Genomic DNA, 11,387 nt, shown 5'->3' with positions numbered 1-11,387 from the left:
ATTCAATTTAAAAGACAAGAAATTAGAAAAAAAAAATTGATACCTTGGGGATATAATGGTTGTGCGAGAGAGAGATGAGAAAATATAAAAATGGTATTATCAGACCTAATTAAAATTAGTGAGAGAGGGTGAAAAATAAATAAAAGTAAACTAAAAAAAAAGAGTCCAAATTTGATAAAAGTAATTATCCATTCCTTTAACAAGTAAGAATGCTATAATTTTTATTTGTTGATACAAAATGTTATTAGTAAGTGAATTGAAAAAAATAATTTCATATAAAAAATAATTAACATCTTTGCTAATGGACATGTTTCCGAAGTTCTTAAGAACTTGGGAAAAATCTAGAAGTAAACATGAAGAGGGGTCTAATAGAGTAAATAGACATTATAAGAAACCCTACTCTCAGACAGACTGAAGGGACATTTAGTAGTTATCACAACGTTGACTCCCTAGGCACCATATACCTAAACATAATAACTTTCCAAAGAACCTAAGGTAAACTTTCCTCCCTTTCATGGTAGAGAAAATGTAGAGGAATATTTAGATTGGGAGATGAAGGTTGAATAAAAATTTGAATGCCACTAAGTGGATCATGAAAGAAAATTTTTCCTAACTACATTATGTTTCCAGGGACCAACTATGTATTGGTGGACAATAATAGTGAGAGACCTTAGCGTTCACAAAAATTCCCAAATTAGATATTGGAACGTGCTTAGGGCAACCCTAAGAAAACTCCATATGCTCTCCTACTATAAAAGGGAGTTGATGTACCAACTCCAAAGACTCCAACAGAAGGACAAAATTGTAGAGGAATATAGGCAAATAATGAAGTTACTTTTAATTAAGGCAAGAATAATAGAGGAACCAAGAATAGTCATGGTGAGGTTTTAGAGTGGCCTTAATCATGAAATCCAAGATAATAGGGTTAAACTTGTACCTTATAATGATTTAAATGATTTGGTTCAACTTTATGTTAGGATAAAACAACAAATTAAAAGAAATTGTAACAATATGAAAGACTACCTGATACATCCTATTATAGGACAAAGCTTAAAAGGGAGGGTTACTCCTCCACATCTAACGATGAGAGGTCACATAATAAAAGAGAGGGGCACTAGTGCAGATAAGTTAAACAAATGCGGCTATTTTAAATTTACAAATGCGGTCATAGAACCGCATTTGATCAACACGCATTTGTAAATCTGGAATTTACAAATGCGGTCCTATGACCGCATTCATAAATCACATTTACAAATGCGGTCATTTTAGGTAACCGCATTTGTATATTATTCTGAATTAGGGAGTGGGTTTGGGGTTTAGGATTTATGAATGCGGTCTTGGTAAAAACCGCATTCATAAATCACTATTTACAAATGCGGTTATTTACTAAGACCGCATTTGTAAATGCGAATTCACTATTTACAAATGCGGTCTTGGTAAATGACCGCATTTGTAAATAGTGCTTTTTTTTTTGGTACATCCTGTTTTGTGCAGAAACCATATATTTAAATAACCTGCATAATGATTAAACCCAGCCAGACAAATACAAAAATGTAGTAACCAATTGAAATCATCAAAATGTACATTTACAAGTGATCAAATTACATATAATAAAACCACTAATGTTGTTTACTTATGCTAGAGTTATAAAAATTAATGAAGTATGTGGACCAAGAATCTCTAACATATGAAATGTCTTCCTCACTCATTGGTGTTTCTTCTGTGAATAACTGCATTGCAAAGTTGACATAAATTAGTTTCTAGATATATATGTTCAAGAATTATAAAAATGATTTAACATATACCTCCTTCCAACCAGCTTTAACACCTAGTCTTATAATGGTAATCATCCATTGCATAATGTAATAGCCACACTCATAGCTTCCTGGTTGTTTATTACACTATATAATTCAATAAAAAGTAATATGTTAGTATATTGATAAACAATGATAATAGAGAAAGAAAAAAATTACAAACCTTTACTCTTATGTAGTTCAAATTATTTGAACTGGATCGACCTTTTAGGATGTTATATCCACGCCATGAACTGGTTAATACAAAAAACCTCGTTAGTAGATGGTTAATTAGTAACATATACAAAGTTAAGTTTATACTATACTTACGTATCAATGATATCCTTAAATTTTGTGGGCATCTTCTTGTGTAGGGAACAGAACCACACAGCAGTCTTATCAACCATTGATAAGACAAGTAACTGGCAATGATGCCTATATGATCATTGAAAAGAGTTAGTAAATATTTAAAACATGAAATAATAATAATTGATGACATATAATTAAACTTACTCATTAATGTAAGGGCATAAATAAATTTGTTTTCCCTCTTTTTCCAGGATGTTAGTGATGTATGCTTGAGTCTCAGTTGAGTTTGGTCCAACGGGATTAGTATATGCAGGATCTACGAATCCATACATATTTTCCTTCCCCTCAGTGATACAGACTCTATGCAAAAACCTACAAGTTTTTAGTTAAAGCATAATCAATAATAATTTAACATAAAGTAAATTGAATAATAGGTAAAGATACTTACATCATAAAAAATTGAATTATACTTATATTGAGCTCCTGGTTCCCAGATATAAATTCTGATAAATCTGTGTTGTAAATCATCAGTGGCAGTTCAGTGTTGATTTGAAAAAATGTATTATCCCACGGAACTGGAAAAGGATCATTGCCAATCTGACTAGCAATGAGACGTAGGGAAGCCATAGGATCGTCAACTGGAACCTCACGCTTCTTTTTCGGAGTTGGTGGCTGAAAAGGTTCCTACAAGATAAACAACATTTGTATTAAATTATATGTAATATATAAATATAAATAAAAAATAATATAATGAAACGAAATTATTACATGAGGTTCGGGCATAGATCGAATGAGCTCTCTGGGCCAGGCAACGAATGTCTGAAATGCATCGGCCACAGTGGTTACCTCATCTGAAGGTAGTGGAACACGAGCATCAGGAAATCGTACTTTTTCAACAGTTACCTTCGCCACATCAGGGGAGAGAGGAACGTTATGTAAGGTGGTGGCGTTTTTATAGACTTTTCCAAGTGCCACCACCCGAGGAAGTTTGCCGCCCACTACCAGTAGCTCACAATCCTCTGTCTGCCCATTGATATCATCCCCTGATGTTGGAGGAGCCGCACAACTCCCCTTTGTGCTCTTGGGAGTGGGACTAACAAGGGGTTCAATCGGCTCAGCACAAACTTGTTGCGATAGAAACTCTTGTCGCATTCGATCATTCTCCTTTTTCATCTCCAGCCACATCAAATCAGTCTCCTTTCTCATCTCCTCCATTATTTCTTCACGTAACTTAGTCTTCATTTGAGTTTCCTTCTTGGAGGAGGAGGATAGTTGTCGTTCTGAAACTCCAAAATAAAGTTTAATTCTGACCCCTTGTCCAGCGGCACGAACACGACCAGAGTGTTCAGGTCGTCCAATTGCTTCAACCAGGATATCGTGACGACCTTCAGCAACAAATGTACCGTCGGATTCCAAGGAATCCTGCAAGAGTACACAAAAATCATATTTTCAATCATTAATATAATTAATGCTTTAAAAAAATTGAAAATAACAAAAATAACTTACAATTTTTTCGATTATAACCCCGGATTGCTCGGAACTTGGTGCACCGAACTTTTTAATTCGGGCCCTCTTCCATTTTTCATGGCGAAAAGGTGGTGGAGGAGAAGTGACCCCTGTTTCCACATTCTCAGAATACGTCCCCTGTTGAGATTTCTCCTTTTCCACCATCAGTGTTTGCTCAAGTTTTCTATACCCCGAACGAGACATAACGTGCGGGGTAAGATTCTTCAAAGCTATCTCTTGAGCTTTCTTCCGACGATCCTGTCATAATTGAAATAAACAAACTGAAGTAAATAAGATAAACTTATTAATGTTATATAAACAAAAAAGTTACTTCACTTACCATCCAAGCCTCATTTTCACGGCTTTCTCTAAAAAGACGCCATGTCTCTTCATCAATATGTTGGTACTTTAAACATAGATTTTCGTCTTTAAGGTCGCCAAAAATGTATCTCGATGTCAGTCTTGACTTAAAGGTACGAAATTTAAGTGCGATATTGGATAATATCTTTGATCGAAGCGGTTCCACATCAGGAATGTCAAAGTTTGCCTGCAAAATAACATCATGAAATTAAAATTAATTAATCAATATTAAAAAGCATTATATGATAACAATAATAATGTAAAGCTTACCAGAACATCCTCCCATAGCATGTTCCGATCAACCTCTGAAACCTCATCCCATGAATTAATCAAAATGGAGAGCCTCTCACGAGAAACAACTCCAAGATAGCTCATAAACTCATCTGCCTTAGGACCAAAAGCCACTCCAGTGTTGACGTCAATGTCAACATGTGTCTTCTCACCAGCAGCACGTCTCAATGCAAGACGCTTCAATCTAGTAGGTCCTCTACTACCTCGCCCAGATCGAGGTCTGACTGGAGTCTGGTCGTCATCCATGTCTCTGTTAAAAAAATTAGGTAACAAACATTAGTTAATGTGCATCGAATTAAAATCATATAAAAATAATACATAAAATTATAAATGTTTATTTACATGTTGCATGTGGGTTGAATGTTTATATGTAAATTCCTTCACTGTGGTCTTTACGGGTTGCATGTACATCATCAAGTACATCGTCATCTTTATTAGTTATCATTGGTGTGAATGAACGAGTTTCGCCATATTCAATATCATCTATGGCTTCCCCTTGTTTTTTCCCGTGTAAAACGACATACCAATGTTCTGACGTAGGATCTTTCACATAGAAAACCTGAGATGCTTGTTGAACCATTATAAATGGCTCATCTCGATACCCTATCTTTCGAAAGTCCACTAGTGTGAATCCTGATTCATCAATTTTAACCCCACTTTTATTATCAACCCATTTACACTTGAAAACTGGAACGGAAAACTTAGTGTAGTCAATCTCCCATATCTCTTCTATAAACCCATAGTATGCCATTGATCCAAGTACTGGATTTGTATCTTTCGAAGTCGAAAACTGCATTGACTCGGCTTCAAGAGTAACACCAGAATTTTGAACTGTACTCTTTTCATCCAGGGACTTCGTGTAAAATATACAATTATTCACTTCGTACGCTGTACATGAAATGACATCAAACTTCAATCCAGCAGCCAACCAAGTCAAGGTCTCTGATGCCGTTGAATCCTTGAACACCTCATCTTTAAACCAAGGCATGAAAGTTCTATTATGTTCCATCAAGACCCATTTCTCTGCTTGTCTTGGGTTATTTGCCTTCACAATGGCTTTATGAGCTTCTATGTAAGGTACAACTTCATCTGTGTTATTCAATATGTACAAATGTGCTTGCAAGACTTCTGATCGAGATTTGCTTACAATATTCACACCACGTAAACATTTACTTGTAGAACGCCTGTGGTGCCATGAATTAGCTGGAACACCTATTGGATTTGCTTTTGTCATGTACTCTGAAAAAAATTCAATACTTTCTTCAGCTATGTACCTTTCAATCATTGAAGCCTCTGGACGATAATGATTTTTCACATAACCTTTCAAAATTTTCATATACCGCTCAACAGGATACATCCATCTTAAGTACACTGGTCCACACAATCTAACCTCTCTTACCAGATGCACCACTAGATGAACCATGATGTCAAAAAAAGACGGAGGAAAAAACATTTCCAATTCACACAAGATAACAACAATTTCATTTTGAAGTTCATCTAGTTTTGAGGGATCAATGACTTTACAACAGATGGAAGAGAAGAATGAGCACAAACGGGTTATGGTGTGTCTAACATTTTTTGGTAAGATCCCATGGATAGCTACTGGCAACAATTGTTGTATCAAGATGTGACAATCATGAGACTTCAACCCAATTAACTTCAAATCTTGCATTGACACTAGACTCTTCACATTTGAGGAATGTCCTTGTGGCACTTTCACACCCTTTAGACATTGACAAAAACTAATTTTTTCATCTTTTGACATTGTGTAACAGGCTGAGGGCAAATATGTACGCTTACCCATTTGTATGGGTGCCAACTCGCCGCGTATGTTCATCTCAATCAAATCTAAACGAGCATTTAGACCATCCTTCATCTTCCCGTTAATGTTAAGAAGTGTACCAATTAAGCTATCACACACATTCTTCTCAACATGCATTACATCTATACAATGTCTGACTTCTAACCTCGACCAGTACGGAAGATCAAAGAAGATTGATTTCTTCTTCCAAATATTTGTCACAGATGACTTTTTTTTGGACTTGCCGAAGGTGTGGTCTATGTTATTTACCTTTTCGTAAACCTCAACACCGGTTAATGGAGTTGGTGGACCACTACCCTCTTGGTGTCCATTAAAGGCTTTTTTCAACCTCCGGTAAGGATGATGACTTCTAAGAAACCTCCGATGCCGAAGATATACTGTTTTCCTTCCATGTTTCAATTGTTGAGAAGCAGTGTCTTCTTCGCATATTGGACACGCTTTGTGACCCTTAACACTATAACCTGATAAGTTACCATATGCCGGAAAGTCATTGATGGTGCAAAATAACATGGCATGAAGCTTGAAAGTTTCATTAGCAAATCCGTCAAATACTTCGACACCCTGGTCCCACATTAACTTCAAATCTTCAATTAGGGGACTTAGATAAACATCAATATCATTCCCTGGTTGTTTCGGACCGGATATCATCATAGACAACATCATGTATTTTCGCTTCATGCACAATCCAGGAGGTAAGTTGTAAATAACTAGTAATACAGGCCATGAACTGTGATTTGTACTCATATTACCAAACGGATTCATTCCGTCTGTAGCTAAACCAAGTCGGATATTTCTTAATTCTTTACCAAATTCTGGAAAGTCATCATCAAATTTCTTCCATTGAATAGAATCAGCTAGATGTCGGTACATGTCATCGCATTTCCTCTCATCTGCATGCCATCTAAGATTCTTAGCATCGTCTGGGTTTGCAAACAAACGCTTCATCCTTGGAATGATGGGAAGATACCACATAACCTTCATTGGGGGTCCATGCTTTTCCATGTCATCAATAGAATCATCATCTTTTTGTTTCAACTTATAACGTGATAACCCACACCTCGGACAACTTTTCAACAATTCAAAATCTTTCCGGTATAATATACAATCATTAGGACATGCATGTATCTTTTTGTACTCCATACCCATTGGACAAAGAATCTTTTTTGCCTCGTAATTACGATTAGGTAGACTATTTCCCTCTGGAAGCATATCCTTCAACAGCTGGAGCAATTCCGTGAAGCTTTTATCAGTCCATCCGTTTATTGCCTTCAAATTCATCAATCTTAACACCGCCGACAACCGTGTGAAGTTAGTTGATCCAGGATACAAAGGAGTCTCTGCATCTTTTGACATACTTTCATATCCATGCGCTTTTGCAAAACACTCAGCTCCCACATCACGAATCATGTCCTCCAATCGATCATCATCTCCATCATCGTGTACTGCCTCATCCATGGTAGAACCCACATATTCTTCAGTTACGGAAACACGTGGTAAATTTAATGATTCACCATGCCATGTCCAAGTTGTATAAGATCGAAGAAACCCATCACATAGCAGGTGTTCCCTCATGATATTCACATCCAGTATCCTTCCATTCAAACAGTTAACGCACGGACACCTGATCTTTGCTCCATCATGACCACTAATAATCGCGTTACGCTGCGCAAATTGTATAAATTCCTCTACTCCCCTTTCGTACTCATCACTTATACGAACATCATTAATCCAACTTCGATCCATTATATATTCTGGAATATAGTTAGGATTTTCTAATAATTAGTATTCTCTTCAATCTCACACATTTGCCGAGGGTCGAACACCCCCGGACTCAATCCAAACACGATATTTCTATTCTAAAAGTAACAATAACTAACATAACATAAAACTTTTATTAAAATGTAATTAACAACTAACTAAATATTTCACTTTTAAAATTAAAATTCTAGAACAAAGTTTAATACACTATAGAATTATAATTCCATAAAGATTAATATCATATTCATTTTTATTTAAGTAAAAGTAGTTTAAAGTGACAATTATAAAAAATAAATGATGCCAGGGAAAAAAAGAAAGATATGCAAAGAGAAAGTGCAAAAAATAAAAATAATTACAAAAATAGAATTTATATATAATATAAATTTAAGAAAATAGAAATTATATAATACAAAAATTCAAAATACACACAAATATATAAATTATTAGTTATTAGTTATACATTTCAAGTTGTATTAGTTATTAATTAAATATATATTATAATACAAAAAAATAAAAATTCAAAATATTAAATATGAATTCAAAATTTTAAATATAAATTCAAAATATTAAATAAATACAACACCAACCTTTAGGTTGATGGTGATCGGAGACGAAGACGAAGGCGTAGGCGAAGGCGGTGGCGGAAGCAGTGGCGGTGGCGGAGCAGAAAAAACCAGCGAACCAATAGAACAGTAACCACCTATATGCAGAAAACGAGTAAGGAAACGAAATGACAATGCCAAGGAAGTGAATAATGACAATGACAAAAACGAAAACGAAAACAAACGTTGAAGCAGAGAGAGCTGAAACTTACAATGCAAAGCGGAGAGAGCTGAGAACGTTGAAACGAAGAGCGGAGAAGACGAAAGTGAAAGTGAAAACCAGTGGCGCGCTTCTATTTTTAGGGTAAAATTGATTTACAAATGCGGTCTGACCGCAGTTGTAATTCAATTCAGAATGAATTACAAATGCGGTCTTTACTATGACCGCAATTGTAATTCATTTTAATTGATTTACAAATGCGGTCTTACCCTAGAACCGCATTTGTAAATCAATTTAATTACAAAAATGCCACCGCGTTTTTTACAAATGCGTTTAAACGCAAAGCCGCACTAAATAAATGGTCGTTGTTTTCAAATTTTGTACTAGTGGGGCAAGGAAAGGGAAATGGATAGAGAAAAAGAAAATTATATAATTATAAGAAATCCTCTAAAGAAACTAAAATAAGATATTTTCAGTGCTTCAAGTGTATTGAAAGAGACCAATATTCCTCTGAGTGCCCTCACAAAAGAAACATGATCTTAAAAGATAAAGACATAGGAAGTCAGGACAATTCATCTTCTTCACCTAGTCAAGAAGAAGTTGTAGTTTCTAAAGAAGAATCCTTGTGATGGAGAGTTATTGTTGGTGAGAAGGCATTTCCGAAACCAACTAGTTGAATTAACACAGTCACAATAGGAAAACCTATTTCACATATGTTGCAAAATCTTAGAAAATAGTTGTTCTTTGATTGTGGATAGTGGGTACTATTGCAACTGCTGTAATTATAGGTTGGTGGAAAAATTAGCCTTAACTACTAAACCCCACCAAAAAACTTACAAACTTGATTGGATAAATAATGATGGTGGTATATATAGTAATTAAAGAACAAGTGAGTGCACCCATTTATATAGGTAATTATAGTGAAAATTGTTAGAATATATGGCCTTAAACGAGAGGGGGGTGAATTGTTTAAGAAAGATTTTCGTAAACTTTTAAGCCTAGAATGAAAATACTTCAAGAAAACCTTGATTAAGAATTCAGTTTTTCAAAACATAAAGCAAAAGCACAATACTAAAAAAAAAATCGGTTGTTTTACCGAAACAATCGGTTGTTTATACTAGTTATCAATTGACAAAACTGAATTTAAAGAGATAGGGATAGAGAAATTGTACACAGTTGTTTATACTGGTTCACTCCAAACCCAGAGCTACATCCAGTCTTCTCAGAAACCCTGAGGAAATCCACTAAGCAATCACCACTTGATCACTTACACAACAACCAAGAGAATGACCTTGAACACCTCAAGAAACACACTCTCCTTGGTCAACACTAAGATTGCTGATCTTGAACCCCTAAAAAACACACAACCAATCTCAACAAACACAGAAACGAAACTTGTTCAACAGAGTACAAGGATTACACTTGTTACAGAAGATAATCTGAAATCAATACAAGCAGAATCCTATTCCATACACTTTGATCAATCACAAACTCTTAGCAATTTCAGCTCTTTGAAAAACTCAAAAACTCTTAGTAAAAACTTGTCAAAGATTAATTGTTAAATCTGTTTTTCTGAATTTATTCAAAGATGTAGTTTGTTATCAAATCTTAACGAACTCTTAAATTGCATTTAAAGATTGGTCAAAGCATTTAATGACTGGAGCGTAAGCAGTTAAAACATTTAAAGCTCAGTCAAAGAGAAAACAGTTTTTCTGTTATGGTCCCAAAACAAACAATCGGTTGTTTCCTCGAATCAATCAGTTGTTTTGGTACTTAACAGTTCAACCATTTTAAAAACAGTTTTCAGTCTTTTTCTCAAAACACCTAAGTACAAACAATCGGTTGTTTTGACAAAACAATTGGTTGTTTTAACTTAGTTTGAAAACATTTTACTTTCACAAAGATTGAGAATGCTAATGCTTTAGATTTAATCAAAGGGTGGATTACAACATCCAAACTACCCCAGAACTAAGCTAAACCAGCACAGCAACATCAAGCATAGCAGAGGCTTCAACATCCTTCAAAGGATTTAGATTCTTCAAAGCTTGAACACCACTTGGTTCAACAAAAATGTTTGATGTGATATTATTCCTATGGAAGATGGGCACATTATATGTGGTAGGCCATGGCAATATGATCATAAATGTATACATGATGGCTACACCGACAAAATATTCTTCACTCACCAGGGAAGTCAAATAATTATAATTTCTCTCACACCTCGAGTAACAAAAGATGAAATAAAATTAAAAGTGAAAATAGAAAAAGAGAAATATGAAGGAAATATGGAAGAAGAATCCAGAGCTTAAAGCTCTAGAAAAATATGCATGCTCTTGCATTATTATGTTGAACCAGGTAATAATTTAACTTCACAACATTTTAAAAATCAACACTTTGTGGAGAAGTTGTCTGATTTTAGCAATGGACCTTAGAAAGTGGATTAAAATATTTTCAAAGAAGGCCTAACTTTGTTACCTAAAAGCTTTTGTAAAAATAAAGGAACATATTTTTCTAATATGTTTGTTAGAAACATTTGTATTTTGATACTGTTTGTTGGTTTGTAATGATGGATCCATGATCCTGGAGAAGACAATACTAACTTAATAAATAAAGGTGAAAGTCCTTGAACATCATACAAATATGAGGGCATATCTTTCTCAAGATGGGGGGGGGGGGGGGGTAACCACCAAATATTGGGTAGAGAAGACTAAAGTGGATGAAACTATTGAACATGATGCTTTGATGTCTCCAAATCTAAGTGGATTGCTTGAAGACCCTGCTGCTGG

The 11,387-nt window shown here is 35.0% G+C and overlaps 2 protein-coding genes across 3 annotated transcripts; both read right to left on the bottom strand.

The window, feature by feature from the left end:
* Nucleotides 1-2,302: 2,302 nt before the first annotated feature.
* Nucleotides 2,303-3,347, bottom strand: LOC137836416 (uncharacterized). The gene is made up of 3 exons (XM_068645136.2): nucleotides 2,871-3,347; nucleotides 2,551-2,786; nucleotides 2,303-2,474 (listed from the first exon to the last, which is right to left on the bottom strand). The coding sequence occupies exons 1-3, from the start codon at nucleotides 3,342-3,344 to the stop codon at nucleotides 2,303-2,305; spliced, it is 882 nt and encodes a 293-aa protein (XP_068501237.2). The 5' UTR covers nucleotides 3,345-3,347.
* Nucleotides 3,348-3,666: 319 nt separating this feature from the next.
* Nucleotides 3,667-8,582, bottom strand: LOC150027883 (uncharacterized). 2 transcript variants are annotated; one of them, XM_090301739.1, is made up of 3 exons: nucleotides 8,427-8,582; nucleotides 4,239-4,509; nucleotides 3,667-4,155 (listed from the first exon to the last, which is right to left on the bottom strand). In XM_090301739.1, exons 2-3 carry the CDS (start codon nucleotides 4,503-4,505, stop codon nucleotides 3,919-3,921), a joined length of 504 nt encoding a protein of 167 aa, XP_090157865.1. In that variant the 5' UTR covers nucleotides 4,506-4,509; nucleotides 8,427-8,582; the 3' UTR covers nucleotides 3,667-3,918. The 2 variants fall into 2 exon arrangements, with proteins under 2 accessions (XP_090157865.1, XP_090157866.1); XM_090301740.1 differs by lacking the exon at nucleotides 8,427-8,582 and having other exon boundaries at nucleotides 4,239-5,321.
* Nucleotides 8,583-11,387: the final 2,805 nt, after the last annotated feature.

This window comes from Phaseolus vulgaris, chromosome 4, assembly GCF_051622355.1.
Source record: "Phaseolus vulgaris cultivar YP4 chromosome 4, ASM5162235v1, whole genome shotgun sequence".
In the NCBI taxonomy this organism is placed as follows: Eukaryota; Viridiplantae; Streptophyta; class Magnoliopsida; order Fabales; family Fabaceae; genus Phaseolus; species Phaseolus vulgaris.
This window is presented reverse-complemented; position numbering and strand designations above follow the sequence as displayed.

Coding starts and splice junctions, on each gene's coding strand:
- LOC137836416 (XM_068645136.2), bottom strand. CDS start 3,344: ATGAAGACTAAGTTACGTGAAGAAATAATGGAGGAGATGAGAAAGGAG. Junction 2,787..2,870: donor GATCTATGCCCGAACCTCAT/GTAATAATTTCG, acceptor TTTATCTTGTAG/GAACCTTTTCAGCCACCAAC. Junction 2,475..2,550: donor ATAATTCAATTTTTTATGAT/GTAAGTATCTTT, acceptor AAAAACTTGTAG/GTTTTTGCATAGAGTCTGTA.
- LOC150027883 (XM_090301739.1), bottom strand. CDS start 4,505: ATGGATGACGACCAGACTCCAGTCAGACCTCGATCTGGGCGAGGTAGT. Junction 4,156..4,238: donor TGCTATGGGAGGATGTTCTG/GTAAGCTTTACA, acceptor GTTATTTTGCAG/GCAAACTTTGACATTCCTGA.